The sequence below is a fragment of the Mus musculus genome, chromosome 11 (genome assembly GCF_000001635.26).
Source record: "Mus musculus strain C57BL/6J chromosome 11, GRCm38.p6 C57BL/6J".
NCBI classification, from domain to species: domain Eukaryota; kingdom Metazoa; phylum Chordata; class Mammalia; order Rodentia; family Muridae; genus Mus; species Mus musculus.
Window position 1 is genome coordinate 104,283,028 of NC_000077.6, and position 23,512 is coordinate 104,306,539.

At 50.4% G+C, this 23,512-nt stretch overlaps 1 protein-coding gene across 10 annotated transcripts in view; it reads left to right on the forward strand.

Moving 5' to 3' along the window:
- Nucleotides 1-23,512, forward strand: part of Mapt (microtubule-associated protein tau) — a 102,682-nt gene that overhangs the window by 53,619 nt on the left and 25,551 nt on the right. For 3 of the 10 annotated variants that reach the window (NM_010838.4, NM_001285456.1, NM_001285454.1), the window contains exons 3-4: nucleotides 11,832-11,897; nucleotides 19,334-19,383. In NM_010838.4, coding sequence (NP_034968.3) covers nucleotides 11,832-11,897; nucleotides 19,334-19,383 — 116 coding nt within the window. Of the gene's footprint in view, nucleotides 1-4,095; nucleotides 4,183-6,880; nucleotides 6,968-11,831; nucleotides 11,898-13,506; nucleotides 16,230-19,333; nucleotides 19,384-23,512 lie in introns of those variants that run through there. The other 7 variants (XM_006532408.4, NM_001038609.2, XM_006532407.4 and 4 more) reach the window with 5 other exon arrangements.

Consider the following 23,512-nt stretch of genomic DNA (forward strand, 5'->3'; position numbering starts at 1 on the left):
TAATCCTAGCACTTGTGAGGCAGAGGCAGGCGGATTTCTGAGTTCAAGGCTAGCCTGGACTACAGAGTGAGTTCCAGGACAGCCACAGCCAGGGCTATACAGAGAAACCCTGTCTCAAAAAAACAAAAACAAAAACAAAAACAAAAAAAAGCACTTGCTGCTCTGCTAGGGGACCTGAATTTGGTTCCTAGCACCCAGTCAATCAGGCCACACAATCTGTTAACCCCACTACTGGGAGACTTACACCCTGCACCTACCTACCTTGCATTCGCAGATTTACATACATATGCATAAACAAAAATAATGGGGGGGCTGGTGAGATGGCTCAGTGGGTAAGAGCACCCGACTGCTCTTCCGAAGGTCAGGAGTTCAAATCCCAGCAACCACATGGTGGCTCACAACCATCTGTAACAAGATCTGACTCCCTCTTCTGGGGTGTCTGAGGACAGCTACAGTGTACTTATAATAAATAAATAAATAAATAAATAAATAATAATGGATGTCAATTATTTTGGATTTTTTTGTTTTGTTTTGTTTGTTTTTTCGAGACAGATTTCTCTGTATAGCCCTGGCTGTCCTGGAACTCACTCTGTAGACCAGGCTGGCCTCGAACTCAGAAATCCGCCTGCCTCTGCCTCCCGAGTGCTGGGATTAAAGGCGTGCGCCACTACCGCCTGGCTGGATGTAATTTTTTTAAAAAAATTTTATTAGGTATTTTCCTCATTTACATTTCCAATGCTATCCCAAAAGTCCCCCATACCCACCCACCCCCCACTTCCCTACCCACCCACTCCCCCTTTTTGGCCCTGGAGTTTCCCTGTACTGGGGCATATAAAGTTGGATGTAAATTTTTAAAGCACTTCTCAGATTTAGTTTAATTAATTAAACTGCATTGGCCTCTGCAGAGTCTATAATGTAGTCTTCTGGCTCTGTTGACTTGGCCTCGAACTCTTTCAAACTCCTTCAAACTCGATGGTTGTCCATTTCACTCTGTGTGTGTGTGTGTGTGTGTGTGTGTGTGTCCCTGAGCGCCCCCACAGCTCCTGCACACACACACACACACACACACACACACACGAGAGAGAGAGAGAGAGAGAGAGAGAGAGAGAGAGAGAGAGAGAGGGAGGGAGAGAGAGAGAGAGAGAGAGAGAGAGGGAGAGAGAGAGTTGCTGATCCTTGGAAGGTGCTGTGAAACAAGAGTGTGCTGTACTACTTAGGGCTGTTCTCTCACCAAAGAAGCCTAAGACACCCAAGAGATCTTGCTATGCCAGGTTTAGGATGAGCTGTTTGTAGGTGTAGCCTGGCAGCTTTGACTTGGCAGGAGGTATCACAGTACCAACAACAGCTCAGATAAATGAGTGACACGAGAGACTGTTTTGAATGATGACTAGAGACGACATGCTGAATACACAGTGTCTTAGTGGATGCTAAACATTGGGTTATGAGTAGATGCAGCCGGAAAGGCTGTGGGGTGGGGGAGGTGGTCACACAGGCTCCTGAATTAAAAGACGCTGATGTGTAACACTTTCCAGGCCTTGGAAAGGGGCTTCTTCTCCCTTTTCTCTCCCTCCAAGGATAATGTAAATAAGGGGGATGGGAGTCCACAGTGAGTCTGAGGGTGAGTCTTGAGGTCAGCCTAGGATACATGAGACACGGTGAGAAAATAGGAGAAGGGCCCTTCTTTGCCTGGGCTCTGAAGGAGGCTGGGAGGTGTCTCATCACTCAGTACCCGAATGCCTTTGGCCTTTCTGCTTTGTGTTCTGCTTTGTACATAGACCCAGCTGCCCCTCCACCACCCCAGAAGCCCAGAATCTCACTGTTGCCCAAGGGACAGCCTTCATCTCCACTGAATGCCCCAGCCACACTGCCACCTAGCAAGTACCATCCATGCTCAGTGCTCCTTGCCCATTGATTCCTCAGGGCCCTGGCCAAACTTTATATGACTTTCTGTAGCTCCCGGAGGAGCTTACACCATCTCATCTAATCTAGACCTCCTTGACACAATCCCCAGCAGCTTTGTGACTTGAACTCGATCCCTGCTTTGTCCAGTCATCACCAAGGACGGAGAGGTGCTTGTCTGTCTGTCTGTCTGTCTGTCTGTCTGTCTGTCTGTCTGTCTGTCTGTTTGAAAGACAGTCTCTCTACCTAGCCCTAACTATCCTGGAACTCACTGTGTAGCCCTAGCTGGCCTCAAACTCGTGGATCTGCCTGCCTCTGCCTCCTGAGTGCTGGCATTAAAAGCATCACCACCATACCCATCCCAAGAGCCATTTCTTGTGTTACAGCATTGCCCTGGCAAGCATGGCCCTCAGGCCAATAGCCCCTCCCTACATGTGTCCAGCCTCACACACACTGTCCCTGAGAATGGTTCTCGCTCTTCACATGGTTGAGAAAACCAGCCACCATGAGTGTATGGCTTCTATCTTCAAGGCGTCTCAGGAGTAAGAAAGATGTGGCCTCCTAGGTTGGCACAGCCCTGTCCTGAATTCTATCAGAATTCTGTTTTCAAGGACAGCAGATGGAATGGGCCCCAGCTGGGACTCCTCTTTGCCAGGACAGTAGATGTTCAGCCTGAACCTGAGGGGTGGGTGTGTTAGTTAGAGTTTTATTTCTGTGAAGAGACACCATGACCACAGCAACTCTTATAAAAGAAAGCATTTAACTAGGATTGACAGTTCAGAGGTTTTTAGTCCATTGTTATCATGGCAGGAAACAAGGTGGCACGCAGGTAGACGTGGTGATGGAGAGGTAGCTGAGATTTCTACATCTGGATCAGAAAGTAGAAAAAAATGACAGTGACACACTGGCCAGGCCACAAAGCACACCCCACAATGACACACTTCCTCCAACAAAGCCACACTTACTCCAACAAGGCCACACCTCCTAATTATGCCACTCCCAATGGGGCCATTTTTATTCAAACCACCACAAGGGGTATTAAAGTGTTATGGAGCATGGGGTGATACTGGACTTAACCCCATGGCCAGAGCATTTGTTCCTCTGTTACAATGGGCAGCTGGCTCTTAGAGCCTCTGGAGAGTCCCAGCCAACATCTGCACCATAACAAAGAATAAAGAAAAAAGAACCACATGTATTCCTATTGATACACAGAGCTACCCTAAAAACTCTTCAACCATGATGTCTTATTTAGGGTTTCCTTAGTTGTGAAGAGATACCATGACCAAGGCAACTCTTAGGACAGCATTTAATTGGGGCTGGCTTACAGGTTCTGAGGTTAATTGGGGCTGATTTACAGGTTCAGAGGTTCAGTCCATTATCATCATGGTGAATAGCATTGCAGCGTCCAGACAGTCACGGCTCTGGAGTAGCTCAGAGTTCTACATCTTGTTCCAAAGGCAGCTAGGAGTAAGATCTCTAAGCTCTTCCCCACAGTGGCATACTTCCTCCAACAAGGCCACACCTCCTAACAGCCACTCCCTGGACCAAGCAAATTCAAAGCACCACACAAGGTGAAGTAAACACCACCAGAATGGCCACCTCCCATGATGAGTCTTACGTGCTGGACAAAGAGCATTATCCCCGCTTCGAGCACAGCCATGCTAACGAAAGCCTAGGGGAGTCAGCAAAGAAAATCCTTCAGCCATTAATGCGTTCCCTGAGCTGAACAATGAGGAGCTGTGACCTGAAGGTGGAGCGGCCACTGGGAAGACCAGAGAGGGCTTTCTGCTCAAGCAGGAGCAGGCTTTCCAGATACATTGTCAGGTTGTCAATATAAGGGCTTTGCTTCCGTTGAACCTGGGTGATTAAAAGGTATATCTTCACACACCAGGAGGTGGTGTTATACACCTTTAATCCCTGCACTCAGGAGGCAGAGGCAAGCCAATCTCTGTGAGTTCGGGGCCAGTATGGTCTAAAGAGTGAGTTCCAGGATAGCCAGGTCTGCATAGAGAAACCCTGTCTCACCCACATTCTCATCCAAGAACCCCAAGAGTGGAACATGGTTGTGTAAGGGGCACTGGTCCCTTCCTGGTTTGATCATCGGGCTACAGTGTCCACACTAAAGAGATTACAGCTCAATAGGACACAGTTCTCAGGTTCCTCTTGAGGTCTGAGGGCTCACTGTATATGTTCCAGAGTCTCCCCCACAGCCCCCCGCCGATGATGGAGCGGAGGAACCAGGGTCGGAGACCTCCGATGCTAAGAGCACTCCAACTGCTGAAGGTGGGGCCTCCCTACTCCCACCACTCCATTCATTCAGCTTACCTTGCTTTGAGCTTCCCCTCCCAACTCCACGCTACGCACTAGGGTTGCGGCTGCGCACTGTGTGCCACCCTCCCGGCTGCACTCGCTGCTTCCTATCCTGATGGCTGAGATGCGCTAGCCCGGTGCTTTGCAGGGTAGTGGGAGCGGGGACCTGCTTCTATGCCTGGCTCAACAGTGTGCGCCTTGAGCATCATTATCGTGCGTGTTGCCCTGAATGTTCCATGCTTGAAGAAGCTGGTCTGTGTAGCACAGCGAGGCTCACACACAGCTCAACAGGGTTCCCATCCTGAATCTGCTACCTTCCATGACCCCCTCAGAAGCCTCCACCTTACTTTTCTTTCAGGGATTCAAAGACCAGAATGCTCATTTGGCTGAGGAGGGGGCAGGTCAGAAGTCTCCCGCTCATCTGTTAGGAGCGGGTTTTGGTGTGGCATCTTCGTTTCTTGGGCTCTGGATTTTGGGCATGGAGTACGTTTCATCTCCTGTAATCTGTTCACTCCAGATATGTGGTGTCTAGGTTGTCGCAAAGCTCATTGTCTTTTTTCCTGAAATGCTCCCTGGTCGGCTGTCTTGCTTCCCAAGTGGGTTAGTTATAGTGCCACTGTTGGCTGCTGGAACCCAAAAGCTCTACCAACTGAAGAGGCTTTTTGCCTTGCAATCATAAGATACCCGGACATGGGCATAGCTCCCTAACGCCATGTATGCGCTTCTGTCTTTGTCTTCTGCCATCCTACGTGGTTGGACTGTTGCTTCATTGTTGAAGAATAGCTGCTGCGCTCCCAAACACTGTCATCTGCCTTGGAACAAGAACCATGGCTGGTGAGACAGCTCAGAGGATGAAGGCGTTTACCATGCAAGCCTGGGGACCCGAGTTCAATTCCCCAGAACCTTTGTAAAGGAGGAAGGACAGAACCGACTCTACAAAGTTGTCCTTTAAGTTCCCACACACTGTGATGGCATGTGCCCACAGAGATGTATTACACACGTGTTCCATAATAATGAATGAAAGACAGGCAGAGGTGGTGCACGCCTTTAATCCCAGCACTTGGGAGGCAGAGGCAGGCAGATTTCTGAGTTTGAGGCCAGCCTGGTCCACAGAGAGGGCTCCAGGACAGCCAGTGCTACACAGAGAAACCTGTCTCAAAAAAAAAAAAAAAAAAAGCAAATAATAAAAATAAGAATGAATGAAATTGAAATTAAAAACAAAAACAAAACAAACAAAAACAGTCACCAAAAGGACCCCGAAGAAGCCAATGTGTTGCCAAAACTAAATCAAGAGTTTTCTATTATAAGCTCCTCCTGGATGTTTTCATTTTCATTCACTGGCCAGAACTGGCTCTCTGGCCACCGTGGGCTGCATGGCTGTCCCCACCTTGCTTTTGGATCCATTGAGTAGAAGAAATCAAGGAAAAGGGACATGGAGAATGGCTTTTAACTAATCGTCCATAGCTCCTCCAGCCTTCCAAGGAGGTTGGAGCTTCCACTCTGAGCCCTTTCTGCATCCCTGAACATGGCTTGGGCGTTCTGTTACAGAAAGAGAATTTGGCCAGGCCCTCTCCCGCAGCATCTGCCTTTGGATAAATCCAGAACATAGCTGTCAAGCTCCTGCCAATTGTTCGGCATGCTGGCCCATCCCCGGAGGATGCAGGTGGCATGGCCCTTAGCCTGGTGACAACCTCCTGGCTAGATTTCCTTTGCCCTTCTGAAAACCAGCGATGCAAGACACTTCCTGCTCATCCTGTTAGAACAGGTCTGCAAGCTGTCTGCCACCCTGAGAAAGCCTTGGAGCCAAAGCTGGGGCAGGCTTCCCAAACGTGGCTTTCACTGCTCTGTCACCATTGTCCAGGAAGAAACAACCCACTCATGCAGTCTGGACCTGTACATGCGTGGGCCCCCACATGCCTCACTCACCCTCAGGGAGGGAGGCAGCTGGGGCTGAGCTCAGCGAGCTGTTTTATCTGCACCAGACAGGATCATAAGGAAAATAGCCTTTGTGGACTAGCTGTGTGGAATTCTGGGAATCCCTTGAAACCGGCCACTCCTTGGGTGTGCCTCGCATACCTAGTAGAGAGGCTGGGGGTTCGGGAGGAGCTAAAGTGCTTGCTTTGAAAAGATGCCCCCAGGTCCTGGTCTGGGATCTCTTATCTCTTGCATCATCGAGGAAACTGGATCTGGCCTGGTTATTGCCACATAAGGAACTCTGGTGCCTTTTAATGAGATGTGAGGAGGTTGGGGGCAGGGAATTAGAAGTGGTAGAAGTTTTAAAGGTCACCTACAGATGGCACTCTTGTTCTACACTTGTGGAAACAAAGGCTAGGGTGACAAAAGGCTTACTCAAAGCCCCACAGGAAAGCGGCTCAGTCTATTTCTCAGCTTCCTCATATTGCCTGATGAGTCCCAGCTGCGGGGCCCCTGCATTGCAGTGAGGATCACACAGCTGACCCCCAGGAGTCAGGCTGTGTCCCTCGTCATCCTTACATGACCCCTGTAGGCTTTCCAGGCAGGGGGTCCTCCTGTTAGTGTGCTTCCTGGGGAGATGGGCAGGAAGGAGGACTGTGGCCCTGCTTTGAGCTGGCTTTTCTTGCATGTGGCTGGCAGGCCCCACTCCTTGCACTGCCCCTGCATAAGCAGAGGGGTGACTGTTGGTGGTTTCCAGACGTGACTGCGCCCCTAGTGGATGAGAGAGCTCCCGACAAGCAGGCCGCTGCCCAGCCCCACACGGAGATCCCAGAAGGAATTACAGGTGAGGGTGAGCCCCGGAGCTGCCTTGGACAGGTCACCCTCATAGTCGGGTGCAGCAGATGAGTAAGCCGCTCTGGCTTCTGGGGCTCCTGGCTATTTAGCAGTGGCGGCCTTGGAGTCTGACTGCCTCCCACAAGGCTACAGAGTCCTCTGATTCCTGCTGGCCCCCACCTCAGTCAGTGTGCCTATTAGAAAGGTTCTCAACAGAGTTCTCTGGGGAAGGTTTCCTGCCTTCTTCACATTTTCTCCAGGCCCAGCAATAGTAAGTAGCAGGTCACCTTTAGGGGACAGTTTACTCCCAGGAGCACCAAGCAGGCTACATCGACTACATAACTGAATCCTTCTGATGGTCTAATGGGATGGTGCTGTTGTTCGGAAATGTGACCTCACGTCCATCTTTCGGGTTCGGTCTATGTAGTCTGCTCTACCAATGTGGGTGACAAGGAATTAGGCAGCGAAGCAGCAAAAAGAATCCTGGGCTCGGACGCTCAGTCCTTCGTAAGTCATCCTGCAGGGACGGAGGGCTAGGCAAGAAATCATCATAGCCCAGAGCCTGGTACCTTCCCTTTGTGCTGTCCTCCATGGCCTCAGGGAGAACTCCAGCAGTTAGCAGGATGAACCCAAGTTGCCCAGTTAGCTACCGAGACATGCCTGATCTCACCGTGGCAGAGATGGGAAGACCCCTTGCTGAGGAGTGCCTCTCTGCAACTATGCCAGTCACTCCTCCTCCTTACAGTGATCCAATGTCTGACTAAGGCAACTCTAGGGTCTGTTAGGGCTCGTCGTGGTTTTAGGGGATAGACTCCATGTGACAGGTGGCGGCACGGTGGCGGTCACACTGCATCTGCAGTTAGGAAGCAGACAGCAGCGAATGCTGGTGCTTAGCTGGCTTTCTCCTTTTTCCCCAGGACCCCAGCCCATGGGATGGTGACACCCATATTCAGGGTAGGTTTTCCCTGCTCAGTTAAACCTTTCTGTGAATACCCCCGGAAGATGCGCCCAGGGGTGTGTCTCCTAGGTGGTTCCAAGTCTAGCAAGTTGACAATGAAGAGTGAGCACCCTAGGAGCCTATAGCCAGCCTTCTCTCGCACACCCATGGAGAATGCCCACTACAGAGCCACCCCGGCTTTCAAAATGTGTTTCTGCTTTGCAAAGTGATTGACTGGCAGTAGTGGCTTCTGAGACAGAAGGGGTTAGATGTTCTTAAATCCTGGCCAGGCCTCAGCCTTGCTCATGAAGGATGCTTGAAGGTCACAGACACCTTACGGGGGTGAAGTCATGGGTCATATGATACTTTTTGTCTCTGGCTATTCTTTCAAAGGTTTTTTGTTTTTGTTTTTTTTTTTAGATTCATTTATTTTATGTATGTGAGTACACTGTCACCGACTTCAGACACACCAGAAAAGAGAATCAGATCCCATTACAGATGGTCATGAGCCACCATGTGGGGGCTGGGAATTGAACTCAGGACCTCTGCATGAGCAGTCTGTGCTCTTAGCCACTAAGCCATATCTCTACATCAAAGTTTTGTCATTGAAGAAGTTTGTCCTCCGTTTAGGATGAAAGCTGTAGACTTTCCCACCACTCCTGGGTAATCAGAAATGCTTTATAGTCTTTCTGGTCTCAAAACAGGCCACAAAGGCCAGGACACAGCTCACTTAGTTGGTGGACTGCCTGGTTTAGCATACGTGATTCCCAGGGCATCCCCCACCATGCTATAGATTGAGTGTGATGATGGAGAAGGAAGCCTCACAGCTTATAAACACTCATCTGAATGGCCAGTCAGATGTGACAGTCAGGCCCACAGCCTTGTTCTAAACCAGCCGCTGCTCTGAGCTAGTGCGGGGCAGGTGGGTAGGAGGGGACAGTGGCATCTCTGCAGGAGCTTAGAGGCCACCTTTTCCCATGGAACATCTCCTGAGTGCCCAGACACCTGACAGAGATGACTCAGTGAGGAAAGCTTTGTTTTGGCTCATGGGCTCCTGTGTCCTCCTTGGACAGAGCATTGCCTGTGGTGGAGGAAGCTCTTCTTGGTAGATAGAGAGCCCAAAGGAGTGTAGCTTTGGGTGTGATTTCTCCTTCCTTCCTCTGCGTTCCGTACTGCCTTAACCCCCAGCCCATGGGATGGTACCACCCACATTCAAGGCAGGTCTTCCCTTCAGCTAATCCTATCTGTATGTATCTTCAAACACAGCCACAAATGGACCACAACAGCCCCTGGGTGGTTCTAGATCTAGGCAAGTTGACCATGAAGATTAGCTACCACAGAGACCATTCTTGAATCCTTCCATGCTCTCCCCACTTCAGCTCCTAGCTCCTACTTCCGTAAAGATGGATTCCTCTGTGTCAGATTCTGGCGGATGCGTCCTCCTTCTTCTCAGGGACCCAGCTACTGCATCACCTCTGTGAAAGACAACTCGTTCTCACTAGTGGCCCGTTAAGCAGGATCTAAGATGCTCAGTGCCCACAATTCCGTGGTGAAGATGTCAGCATCCTTGGCTGCACAGCCTGCTGGCAGACTTACAATGCACCTTTGCTCAGTCACCCTAGAAGGGCCAGCCCTTCCCATATCCTGTTGTGTCCCCTGACTGCCATTCAGCAGATCCCAAGCCGGAGAGAACAGAAGCCAAGTGTCTTTCTCTGGGTGGTGCATTCAAGACCACGGGGTGAAGCTACGCATGCCTGTTATCCTAGCATTTGGTAGGCTAAGCTGGAAAGATCAAGAGTTCAAGGCCTGCTGAGTTACACAGTGAGTGCAAAGCCAGTATGGGCTGCATAGCAAGACTCTAGGGTGCCACTCCAGCCCCAGGCCGCTCACCTCTGGGTGGGTTTAGAGTTGATAAGGTTCCCAGCTGTTGATGGAGTTAGGGCCTCACCTTGTGCTTTCTTGAGCACATGTTTGCTGCTTCTTGGGTGCTCAGTAAAGCTGCCCAAGGATGCTGTGTGACTCTCTACCTTTGGGAGGCCTGTCTCCCTAGAGAGCAGGGAACCTTGTGCCTCCCTGGGAACATTCAAAGCCAGTAGAGATACCAACTCCTGCAGTGCCTTCTGCCCTGCCCCTTGAGATTTATGATTTCCTCATGCCCCTTGCTGAGCTCAGACATGATACCATCCCCCATCCCCCCCCACATCAGGGGCAGGATATCACACTACTGCACTAGCATGGGAAGATGGATAGACTCTCTTAGCACCAGGGCGGTCACTGGTGGAGTCCGGGAATGCCTCTATCTCTACTAAGGACTCCGTGACTGCTTCGTTGGGTTTGCTGTCCCTCTGAGTCTGTCTTCCATTTCCTTAATCTTACTCCGACCAGATCCATTGTTGGACTTTGCCTTCCAGGCAGTTGACACAGTGTGTGGCCAGTACTGTGTTATCTGACAAGGAACTGTCACATACACCCATAAAAAGCAGCACAAAAGACCTAGAAGTGTCTGAGCTGATAACCCGTCGGGTGGAGAGCGTCTAAATTCACTTCCTGTGGCCACACCCTCAGACGGCCATCTGGCTACCCTTGACAAGTAGTGACTCGGGCTCTTTCCTTGTGCCGGCCTTGGGAAGGGTGCTGGTTTGTAGAGACTGACCACCTCGGTCTAGAGACAAGGCAGGTGGCCCAGCTGGCACTGTGTGAAATGCTTCTGAAGGCAGCAGCCTTTGGTGTGCCTCAAGGCCTTGAGGTCAACTTGGGTCGCTGACCTCATCTAGACTAGTGTGGTGTGTCATCCCATTGTTGGGTCCTGTTTGCCCCTTGTTCTTTTTTGTTTGTTTGTTTTTGTTTTTATTTTTTGTTTGTTTTTTGAGACAGGGTTTCTCTGTATAGCCCTGGCTGTCCTGGAACTCACTTTGTAGACCAGGCTGGACTTGAACTCAGAAATCCACCTGCCTCTGCCTCCCGAGTGCTGGGATTAAAGGTGTGCTCCATCACGCCTTGTTCTTGAGATTAGTGCCCATATGGTCCGGACCTTCCTCAGTCTTCTTTGTTTGAGGTGACTGTTGGCTTCTTAAATAAAACCCAAAGGCCCTGAAAAGCTATCCATTGGCCCTGTTGGCCTCCCTCCAGCCAGGTAGTGCTGGGGTTTTTTTTTTTGTTGTTGTTTTGTTTCGTTTTTTTTAAATGTATTTATTATATGTATGTGAATACACTGTAGCTGTCTTCAGACACATCAGAAGAAAGCATCAGATCTCATTACAGATGGTTGTGAGCCGCCATGTGGTTGCTGGGAATTGAACTCGAGACCTTTGGAAGGGCAGTCAGTATTTTTAACCGCTTAGCCATGAGCCATCTCTCCAGTCCCAGGTAGTGCTGTTTTTAGGAGTGATGTGTGGCAAGGTTTAAAGAGAAGGAGCATAGCAGCTTGGAGCATCTCCTTCCTGTCTTCAGGCCTTCACCATCCTCCTACAAGACAAACCCTAGTCCCTCCTTAAGGTTTCCAATAATAGAGGCTCAGAGAAGCTGGACAGGGGATGGCTTCTGGGTACACACCATCAAAAATAATCTCTCCCTGAACCCCAGTCCTCCCAAAGTGCTGGCCAGAGCAGGCAGTGCCACTGTGACTCATCTGTGAGCCCCTAAGTTCTGGCATCTTTGTGGAGCCAGGCAAGGCATCAGGACCCTGGACCCCTATGGAAAAGCTCTTTCCTCCTCGGTCGCAGTCACCTGGAAGGCACGTGAGTGCTATGGATTTTGTTTAGGCACATGTCATCACCACTGTCCCTAGCCGTGGCCATTGCAGAGGAGCAAAACACTGCAGCTGGCCCTGCAGGGTGCCCATGTGCACACACACGAGGAACACAGGTACAGAGAGCATGGGTTGCAACAAGAAATAACAGTCTCCCTTCTGTCCTCTCCCTTTGCTGCCTCGGACCAGCCGAAGAAGCAGGCATCGGAGACACCCCGAACCAGGAGGACCAAGCCGCTGGGCATGTGACTCAAGGTCAGTGGCCCAAATCGACTTTGGGACTCAGATTGGGAGGAGGGAGATGGGAGCACTCAGTGGGCTCTACCTTGAAAAGACATCTTAGCGCCAGGTCCTAGGGCACAAGTTCAGGAGACCCGAAGGAGTTGCCAATATCAAAGTTGGCCTCTGTAGACACAGACAGCGTTTTCTTATACCATCCTGGTTCAGGTCATGCCTAGCCCGGGGATGAGGCCAGTGGGTGACGCTCCCACAGGGTGCCCTGTGGCCTGTCAATCACATCACCAATGCACTTGTCATTCGAACTTCCTTCTCTGCAGTCTTCACACCTTATTAGGATTTTCTTCTCAGGAACTAAATTGTTGTGTTCAGGAGAAGTAGCTTTCTGCAGCTGTGGGTCACAGATACGCTTTAAAAAAAAAAAAAAATTTTTTTTAACCTTAGAGAGTCTTAGGAACTGGAGATCTCTGACATAGAGCAAGAGCTGGCTTTGTTTTCTTCCATTTTTCTGGATAAATGAACTTGAGAGTGTCCTGTGTAGCAGCCAGACATACAGATAGATGGCAGAGGAGCTGGGGGGTGGTGTCCTTTGCTCGATAAGGTGACAAGGGATTTGTCTTTTGTTTAGCGGTGCTGGCCGCCTGTAAAGGGCTCTGCCTCACTGACCTCAAGAGTTAATCATCCTTTAGGTAACTTGGACACTAGACTGCTGAGGAGGACTTGGGGGAGACTTTTGGTCATGGTCCTGTGTTTACCCTGACATTTGCCTTACTGCCCCTCCACCACTCCCAGAGAGTCTGCACTTAAAAAACAGTTTTGTTTTGAGATAAGATCCTCCCAGCCCCAGCTGGCCTCCATTTGTATTCAAGGATGACCTTGATCTTTGACCCTCCTACTTCCACCTTCTTGGGAATGCTGTGGTTAGAGGCATGTGCTGCCACACCCCGTTTACAAGATTCTGTGACCAAACTCAGAGCTTCTTGTGGACTGGGTAAGCGTTAACCGAGCTGCATCCTGGCCCCTGCTTCATATTTACTGAGTACTTTACAGTCCCCGGGGAGCCGCGTGGGTGGTCCTCCCAGCCCAGCTCCTCCTCCTATGAGCTTTAATTATGCTTAGGTTCCTCACCAGTATGCACACACAGCAAAGTATGCTTATGGTGTATGCTTACTGTATACATTTGGGGCCTTGTCTCAACTTAAATGGAGTCTTTGAAGATATTACAGTACATCAGACTCCAGGACACCCCAGTCAAAAATAATTTCTAGGAAGTCTTTTCTTTCTTTCTTTCTTTCTTTCTTTCTTTCTTTGCTTTTGTTTTTTCTTTCTTTCTTTCTTTGCTTTTGTTCTTTCTTTCTTTCTTTTCTTTTTTTTTTTTTTTTTTTTTTTTTGGTTTTTCCAGACAGTGTTTCTCTGTGTAGCCCTGGCTGTCCTGGAACTCACTTTGTAGACCAGCCTGGCCTCGAACTCAGAAATCTGCCTGCCTCTGCCTCCCAAGTGCTGGGATTAAAGGCGTGCGCCACCATGCCTGGCCTTTTTTTTTTTTTTTTTTTTTTTTGAGGGGTGAAGGTTATGTTTGTTTGTTTGTTTTCAAGACAGGGTTTTTCTGTGCATTCTTGGCTGTCCTGGAACTCACTCTCTGTAAACCAGGGCTAGCCTCCAGCTCACCTACCTCTGCCTCCCAAGTGCTCACCACTGCCCGGCCTAGGGAACATTTTCTTGAAGTCAGTAGAGGACCAAATCTGTTGGGTGGCATCATAGTCCATGGCTGTCTTGGCCTCTGGCCTGTGAGCCAGCCGGTGCTCAGTAGCCCAGACCCATGCTGGTTTCCTACTTCTTGAAACAGACCAAAGGCCTCAATAAGTTTCCTGAGAAGGAGGAGAAATTGGAGGGTTTTTTTTTCCAGACAGTAGCTGGTGTATGCGGAATGCATTCATTGATCAGTGGCCATGTGATAGCCTTAATACTGGGAGCATAATTGAATGTAACTGTGAACTCATCCTGCCATAAAGAAGGAGGGCCAGGGCAGAATTGGGTCCTTTGTTGGTGGGTCCCACTGAGTTAGAGACAGAGGTATAGTGTGCATAAATAATACTTATGTGTGTCCAGAGTTACACACATGTGTATACACAGGTCCTCCCCTCTCCTTCCTGCCCCTTATCCAGTTTCTATGTCCCCAAGGCCTTTATGGTTACTGGTTTTATTAAAGAAAATTGGGCAGATGATTGGGATATTTTATGGGGACCAGGTAGGCTGTTCAGAAAGTTCAGTTATGTTAAGTGTGGTGGCACATGCCTGTAACCTCAGCTCCTGGAAGATCAGGAGTTCAAGGTCATCCTTGGCCACATAGTGAGTTGGGCCAGCCTCAGGTCCAGGAGATGCTGTCACAAGCAAGCAATCAAACAGAACCAGGGGATGCTTGTTACGGACCTCACAGTGGACTCCCTACTCCACTCCCAGCATTCTCAGGGCACAGTCAAATACCCTAGAGAGGGTTCCACATGACTATCACATGACTGATCCCAGGTTTGTTTGTTTTGGGTTTTTTTTGGTGGGGGAGGACACAACAATATGCTTAGATTCGATGAGATGTTGGATAGGGTGCGGGGTGAGCAGTCAGAGCCCAGTCAGAGCCAGAGCCCCAGTGCTCCTGCTTCCCCTGAGGCAAAAGGCAGCCCATGAAAAATGATTTCAGAGCTATAAATGTGCTGCTCTTCCATGCACAGGAGTAATGAGGTGGCCTCTTAACCAAGGCTCCATCCCTACCCTCATAGCTTGGGCATTTTTCAAATCTGTCAGAGCAGGGCTAGAGGCTGGGTGATTTATGGCACCCGCTGGTTTCACCTCTTCAGAGAGAAGAGAGATAGACAGAGATAGACAGAGGCAGAGAGGCAGGCCACTGTCATAACTCAGCCAAGAGCATCTGGAGCCCAGAATCTTCTAAGGGCAATGGTAGGTGAGCCCGCAATCACATGCTGAACAGCCAAAGAGGTGCCAGCAGGCTCTGGGCCAGCCAAAAACACCAGAGGGACCTCAGAGCTCACCAAGTCCAAGTCTCCCTTTTACGGACAAGAAAACTGAAGCCCAGAGAGGGTATTAAGCAAGCTAGAGGCAGACAGACCAAGAGAGCATTTATTCCAAGTAAACAAAAGCAATGAGCTGGGTCTGAGAGAGGTCTGTTAGGGGAGTCCCAGTCTTTTTTTATGGCAAGTGCTATGGTATCCTTTAAAACAGTATCTTTACTCTTGATAACCATTTGCCATCACTGCCTCTTCAAACCCTGAGGAGGTGAGAGTTCCCAGCCAGCAGAGGGAGATGCCCAAGAGGCTTCTAAGGAGGAGCGGGGTGGTGTTCAAGTCCAGCTTGGACTGAGCACAGAAGTTTCTGGGGGTCTCACTGCCACTCTAGGCGAGAACCAGTCAGATGCTCTGGCCTTGGCAGTCACCCGCTGTCCCCTGAAGCCTCCTCCCACCCGCCCAGCCCCTCCTCCACTAGCTGGTCCTCAGGAGCCCATCCAGGATCAGGGACCAGAACGGGCCCAGGAGTGCCTGCCCATTCTGAAACTTCCCTCTGCTGGGTATCTCCACACAGAACCGGAGAAGGTCGAGATTTTCTCACAAAGTTTGCTTGTCGAACCAGGGCGTCGTGAAGGCCAGGCCCCAGATTTGGGGACCTCAGACTGGACCCGCCAACAGGTGTCTAGCATGTCTGGGGCTCCCCTCCTGCCACAAGGCCTCAGAGAGGCTACATGTCAACCTTCGGGAACAAGACCTGAGGACATAGAGAAAAGCCACCCGGCCTCTGAGCTGCTGCGGCGAGGGCCACCTCAGAAGGAAGGCTGGGGCCAAGACAGGCTGGGGAGTGAGGAAGAGGTGGATGAAGATCTCACCGTGGATGAATCATCCCAGGATTCCCCTCCCTCCCAGGCCTCCCTGACCCCTGGCAGGGCAGCCCCTCAGGCCGGCTCCGGCTCTGTCTGCGGGGAGACCGCCAGCGTGCCTGGGCTCCCAACTGAGGGTTCCGTCCCACTTCCTGCTGATTTCTTCTCCAAAGTCTCCGCAGAGACCCAGGCCTCACAGCCCGAAGGGCCTGGCACGGGGCCCATGGAGGAAGGGCACGAGGCTGCCCCTGAGTTCACGTTCCACGTGGAAATCAAAGCCAGCACGCCGAAGGAACAGGATTTGGAAGGGGCTACAGTGGTGGGGGTCCCCGGAGAGGAGCAAAAGGCCCAGACCCAGGGCCCCTCTGTGGGAAAGGGCACCAAAGAGGCTAGCCTTCAGGAACCTCCTGGCAAGCAACCTGCAGCCGGCCTGCCCGGGAGGCCAGTCAGTCGGGTTCCTCAACTTAAAGGTCTGTGGTTTACGCTCCCTCACTCCTCCCCTGGTACCCTCCAGGCTGTGGACACTGTCACAAGCTTCTGGCCTTGACTCCTGCACCCTGAGATTCCAGGATAACCACTAAACCCACGCCTGGGCCGACGCCCCCTCCCCAGCCCCTGCCCTCAGCCTCTGGTAGCACGTGTTCCTTTCACGCTTGCCCTCGCAGTTGTGCATGTCACCAACACCCACCTGTGCTTTCTGCCCTGATTGGCTCTCTGCCACTTGATGTATCCACCGTGGCCCACCAGGCCACGGGAGATTGGCAGGCATACGGCATAGAGTGGGTAGCAGCATCACTCATTTTGAAGAGGCTTATGATTGATATTGACATTCACAGTCTAGAACATTCCCAGCTCTCTGAAATAGGCTTAATTAGCCCCACTTTGCAGATGAGAAAACTGAGCCTCAGAGCAGTAAATCAACCTTGTGATAGACCTCCAGATTAAACAATGGATGGAGTCAAGTTCAGAATCCAGTTAGGTCTGCTCTGAAAGGCACACTCTTGCTGTGGTTCCCACATTGTCCTCCGGAAGAGGCGAGGCTGGAGTGTGTCCTCCTGGTGCAGAGACACTAAGTCCACCTGCCTGATCAACAGACAGCTTGTCACATTTGAAAGGTGACAGCTACCTCTGTAGAGGTAGCTAATGGCCCAATAACCTCTCCCCTGTTTCTCTGTATAGCCCTGGCTGTCCTGGAACCCACTTTGTAGACTAGACTGGCCTCGAACTCAGAAATCTGCCTGCCTCTGCCTCCCGAGTGCTGGGATTAAAGGCGTGCGCCACCACGCCCGGCTCTCTCCCCTGTTTTGACTGTAGCAGTAAAGCATGTCTTCCAGTTCCCTAGAGGCCCTCCTCTCAGTCAGGGTCAGGCAGAGTCCATGTGTGGAACTCCTCTGGAGCCCTTTGGAGCCCGCAGAATGGCAGGGACATTCATGACTTTAAGATTCTACAATCTTAAAGGCATTTGGACTTTTGAGATGGCTCAGTGGGTAAAGCTACTTACCAACAAGCTTAACGATGTAAATTCCATCCTGAAGACCCACAAGGTGCCAGGACGTACCATATGCTTATAGAGATTCGAGGGCAGCTGTGGGAGCCAGTTCTCGGTTGTTCTCTGATTTCCATACTCGTGGGAAGACATGTATGTCTCACACACACACACTCATGTCTACTTATACAATAAATAAACAAATGTAAGAGTAGAGACTACGTGACATTTTAGAATTATTTCCAGAACCTAGAAACTGATGACTCTTAAGCTCATAGTCAAAATCATCTTTTAACTATGGGTTAGACACTACTTATAGAGAACACCCCAATATATCATACGTGAAAGCCTGTCCCGGTGGTGGCACAGCCTGCCACCCTAGCACTCCAGAGGCTAAGACTAAAGGAGTACTGCAAGTTTCAGGCCAACCTGGGCTACATAGTGAGTTTAAGGCTAGCCTGGGCTACAAAGCAAGATCATATTTTTTAAAAGAATCTGGGCTTGGTGCCCCATGCCTTTAATCAGCACTGTACTCAGGATGTAGAAGACAGGGATCAGGGGTTCAAGACCAGACTCCGCCACATAAGACCCTGTCTTAAAACAAAAGCAGAGGCAGAGGAAGGGGAAGCCTGTGTCTTGTTTCAAAATCCAAGACAAAGGAGTTGACGTTCTATTGAATTCTTGTCCTCCAGATGTCTGGGACAAGGGGCAGGGAAGGCACAGTTCCATGGCACAGTGAATTTAGAAAGGAAAAAATAAATAAACAGACCTAGCAAAGCTCAACAACTTCCACTCACTGTTGTAGGCTCATCAGGGATCTTGCTGTGCTGTGCATAGGAACCCTCTAAGGAGGAGGCGTCCTCTGGATTCCACAAATATATTTGATGCCTCCTGCTGACATCTTCCAGAACAGGGCTTGTTGAGTCCTCCTGGAACTCAGGAAATGCTGACTAGCGGGCTGATTGGCAGTGATGATGGCAATAAGCAGGTTACTCCAGTGAAAGAGTTCGGCAACACAAAAAAAAAGTGGCAGAGTTTATTAGCTACATCGTGGCACAGACACAAAGGCCAACGCAGCAGAAACTACACAGAAGCATGCCACGGGGACTGCTTGCACCCTAGGCTTGGGAATTATTCAGACAGTCAGGTGTTCCATTCTCACTGAGCCTGGGAACAGTCGCAGTTGCAGCTTCCTTGGTTAGTGACAGTCTAGCCTTGAGGAAATGGTGATCTTTCCCCGAGTCAGAAGTGGACTGGCACAGCCGTGTGTCTTAAACAGACACACAGGGTTGACAGAAGAAGGAACGCACAAGAGCTCCTATTGCTTTGCAGAGTCTTGGGTGCCTGTTGGTTGCACACACAGCCTTGGTGCGTCTCGGAGTCTCCATGCTATGTCCCAGGTGATTCCTCCACAGTAAAACGGGGAGACCTCTGGGTTGGAGAGTCAGCGCTGGTCACTCTTCATTCACTTGCAGGGAGCCTCAAGGTTAACAGAGCTGGGCTTCTGTGAGCAGCATGGCCTGGAATGGGGTTTGGCATGGTCAGCGTAAGATGGTCGAGAAGGTGGATCTAAGGACCCTTCCTAGCATGGGGCAGGAAAATAGAGGTGGCTCCAACTGGGCCTTGAGGCCCTAGAGGGTTAAGTGCGGGTCTCACAGGAACGCAAGGCCAAGCCTGGCCACAGTAAGAGACATCCACAACCCTGATCCAATGATCAAGCTATAGCCTGAGCTAGGCTGGGCTGTCCCCATCCATGGTCTTGGGGCATTTAAATGGCCCAGCATTCGGTGGGGTTACCGATGAGGAGAGTGAGCAACCATAGCCCACCTGCGCCTCTAACAGCACCTGCTGCCTTCCTCCGCATGCCCCCACCCTCGGCCAGCCTGCTTCCCCTCTCACCAGGCTGCTCTGAGTGACGGCCCTGTGTGCTGTGTGATACTAATGATGTGAGACCTCGAACATTTGAGGACTAAGAAAATCAGCCGGTTTCAACCAAAGGACGCTCATTCCACCACCCCTGAACTCCTGATGTCCCTGTGAACTTAAGCACGGGGCATCACGTGCACTCTCTATTTTATATTTTACCAGCTCGTGTGGCCAGCAAAGACAGGACAGGAAATGACGAGAAGAAAGCCAAGGTAAGCTACTGACCCGCCGGTCCTAGAAGGCTCTGCTTCCTGCCTGTGTTTGTTCTTGCCGTAACGTGTGGAGAGTGTGTGTCACTAGAGTACAACTGTCATTTAAAGGCCATTGCTTTGTTACAAAGGCAGTGTTTCTGTCTTGATATTTGACACAGGGAAGGGTGGTCAGCTGTACTCAGTTCCTCCCCAACACCTACCTCCTGCCATTCCCTCACAGTTTAAATGAAAACTGTGTGTAGTTCGGAGTTAGCACTAGAGATCTAGGCTCAGTAAACCGAGAGTGTTTTTAATATACACAGCGTATCCAGGGAGCCAGGGAGCTATGCTCGAGGAGTGAAGTGATCGCCAGATAAAGGCAGGGAGGATTCTGGGTGAGCACTCAAAGAGAAAAGCAGGGAAGCAAACAGGACAGGAAGCGTCAGTGCATCCAAGCAGCGAACAGCAAGCGGGGCAGGAGGAACAGCTGGAACTGCGCCTGGGGAGAGTAGGCAGGTGGCCTCGGTTGCTGAGTTGTATGTGGGGCTGCCTTGTGTTCTGAATTAGCAGAACCTCCTTTAAATGAAATCTGGAAAAGTGTGGGGTAGAAAGCGTGGTTCAGAGCGATAAGGAATCTTTAAAGAAAGAGAAAGAAGGAAGGAAGGAAGGAAGGAAGGAAGGAAGGAAGGAAGGAAGGAAGGAAGGAAAGAAACAAAGAAAGAAAGAAAGAAAGAAAGAAAGAAAGAAAGAAAGAAAGAAAGAAAGAAAGAAAGAAAGAAAGAAAGAAAGAAAGAAAGAAAGAAAGAAAGAAAGAAAGAGTGGTTGAGTGGTTCAGGGTAAGCCTTTGCCAGTCTTCAGCAACCAACCCCAGTAGATAAAGAGCCTGCTCGCCACAGACCAGCCTCCCAAACTCCGCCTGTCTTCCGTTTTGTTCATCTGTCATCCTCTCCCTCCACGCCTTTTTGTCTTAGAAAACCCTGAAGCTGTATGTGCGGTGTTATTTTCCTGGAAAATCCCACCACGGCCCAGATTGAATCAACTGGACAGTCCCTAGGAATGCTGCCCAGCATGTCTGGCCTGTAATTAGTGCCAGAGCTCCCAGTGAGTCTCCAGATGTGGATGGTGCTAGCTAAAGTCTGGGAGAGAGTCCACTCCCAGAAGGGCCTGTTCTGTACTAGTTAGGGCTCCCTGTCACAATGCTCAGGAGACAGGCAGCCAAGCCTCGTGCAGGACTTAGCCCTGCCCCACTTCTTAAAGCGTGAGTGACAGTTGCTTGTCAGTCAAGATGCTCATTGAGTTGCAGGGTAAGTGATGGGGAATCCTGGCCCCATGCTTGCACAAGCATGATTGTACTCATCATTCAAGTATACACTCAGGACACAGTCCCTGCCCTGGACTGACTCACAGGAGAGCATGGAGCCAGACTTATTACAAATCTAGGCTGGGTAGAGGAAGCTTCCAGTGGAGAGAGAGGGATCTTGCCCAGCTAGGGAACAAGGGACTCCAGTACCCATCCTAGCTTTCCTCCTGTGAAAGCAGCCCCAGAGAGTCTGTCCCCTGGACTCTCCTCCTGGTACTGGTGACAGAGATTCGGCCCTGACCCCTTCACTGGGAATTTTGATAGAATGAGGAAACACTGTAGAGTCTCTGGTCAGGACTCCAGAACAGCCTGCACTTGGTCTCTCTGTTCTGTTTTCTCCCCGCCCACCTTTGTTTCTTTTGAGACAAGGTTGCTCTCTGTGTAGCCCTGGATGTCCTGGAACATGTTCTGTAGACCAGGCTGGCCTCAAACTCAGAAATCTGCCTGCCTCTGCCTTCCAAGTGCTGGGATTAAAGGCGTGCCTCTCAGTTTCTTATTTCCAACAGACTGGTCTCAACAGTCCCTGCAGCCCACCAGGGTCATACTTCCCAGTCAGAGTGCGCAGAGGCAGCCATGATGTCAGCTGTCAGCCTTCTGGCTAGATCCTTCTCGGAAGACATCCAGCCACATAGACACCAATTTCCTTAGGTAGAATGTTCTGAGGTTAATTTTGACCAGACCAAGATTCCATCAATGGCGTTAATTAGATTTGAGTCTTTGTTTAATCAGAAAGTATGTGTGTCTATGCATGTGCATATGTGTGTGCATTCATGCATACGTGTGTGTGTGTGTGTGTGTGTGTGTGTGCATGCGCGCGTGTGCATGTGAGCACATGTGTATGTATGTGTGTGTCTGTCTGTCTGTCTGTCTGTCAGTCCTTGGTGACATCTGACAGAAGCTTTTGGTTGACTCTGGCACAATCCTCCTTGAAGTATTAGGGTTTGGCTTTTTGGTGTTTTTTGGGCATAGTAGAGCGAGAGGGTAGGGTGTTAGTGAGCCTGCATAAGTGCTTCTCCTGAGGTTGAGCCTCTGACCCACGTCACAGTAACATTCTTTCTTGAGAAAATCTTGCTGCCTCTTTTCTGGCGGTCTCCACCTGCTTTACTAAGTGGGAAACACCTTTAGGCCAGCACTCTCCAAGTCGGACCTACAACAAGGTCCAATTGCTAAGGAAAGAACGTAGCCGCACGTCTGCCTGTGCTTCAACCTCCCTCTTACAAGTCCTACGCCATGTCACTTTCAGTCATGCCCATCCCACATCAGCTGTGTAGCATGCGCGTAGCTGATGGGTGCCCAAGAGGGCAGAGTTGCCGTCCTTTCTTACTGGAAGGGCGGTGGAGAGGGCTGCTTTGAGCTGTGACTCGCCTTCTTTGTGTTGAGATTTTGTTTATCCTTTTCTCCATTTGTTTCCATTCCCCGTGTGCTGACTTTCATTTTGATTTTATTTATGTTTATGTTTAAGACATCCACACCTTCCTGTGCTAAAGCCCCGAGCCATAGGCCCTGCCTTAGCCCCACACGCCCCACTCTTGGTAGCTCAGACCCTTTGATCAAACCCTCCAGCCCTGCCGTGTGCCCTGAACCAGCCACCTCTCCTAAACACGTCTCTTCTGTCACACCCCGAAATGGCAGTCCTGGAACAAAGCAGATGAAACTCAAGGTAAGGAAACCAACTTTGGCGAGACCCAGGCTGCTGTACCGTGGTGTTCAAATGCTTTCTTCAGCTAAACTCACAGGCAGTGCTACATGGTTGAAGGACCAGGGAAGGCACTGGGGACTCGGAGCCCTGCTTTGTGCCTCCCTCTTCCCTGGAGATAGAAGTCCCTGATAACCAGGGGATCCGAGTTTGTAAATTAGGGCTCTGAGCTGAGCATGGTAACTGATGCCTATAACCAATCCCGGCACTGAGCATGATTTCCGTAAGTCAGAAGCTAGCTTGAGCTATACAGTGAGCTCCAGGCTAGCCTGGGCTACAGTGTGAGTGAGGTTCTAGCTTGAGAAATAAAGAAAGAAACCAGGTGTGGTAGTGCTCATAATCCCAGCACCCTGGAGTAAGAGGCAGGAGGCTCACCGCAATTGCCTAGATGGCCAGTAATATGTAGAAAGTCTCTTCCTCTTAAAAATGAATAGATGAATAAGTACATGATAAAGAAAGTCTCAGCTCCACCTAGAATTCTTACGGTAACTGGCCACGCCTCGTGGTGGGTGGCGTGTCCTCCAGTTGCACCCATTCATCCCGACAGTCCCTTCTCTCCTCCCTTCCTCCCGAGTCTGTGGTTTCTTTATGTAGCTCATGCCATGTCTGATGGTCATCTACTGACCATGAGACCCATAGCCACTCACAGTCTGCTGGCTGGCTGTGTTTGCTCTGCCTCAAGCTCCCAGCTTTCAGCCATTGTTCATGGCCGAGTCCCCAGGGGCTGTGGAGAGAGCCGAAAAAGACATGGTTTGGCCGTCTGTGAGTTCTTCTGAGGCCTGAAGCACATGTGGGTCTTCAGTGGCCTCTGTTGAACCCAGTCTCCGTCAGTCAGTTACATCTATACTTAAGAGTCTGAAAAATGGGTGTCCATCCACCAGGTGTGGTCTTCCAGGGTCAGCCTACTGATCTACCCTGACCCTGATCTTGCTTCAAGCAGTCCTGTCATTTTATAACACAGGCTAGCTCACCATGCGTCTAAGAAGATCCTGGTACTTGACATGCAGGTGAACTGTGGGGCTGTGTGCTCCACAAGCCCTCAAGACTTGTACAAGGCCTTCTCAGCATCTGTCTCCACCATCACCCTCTTCAGT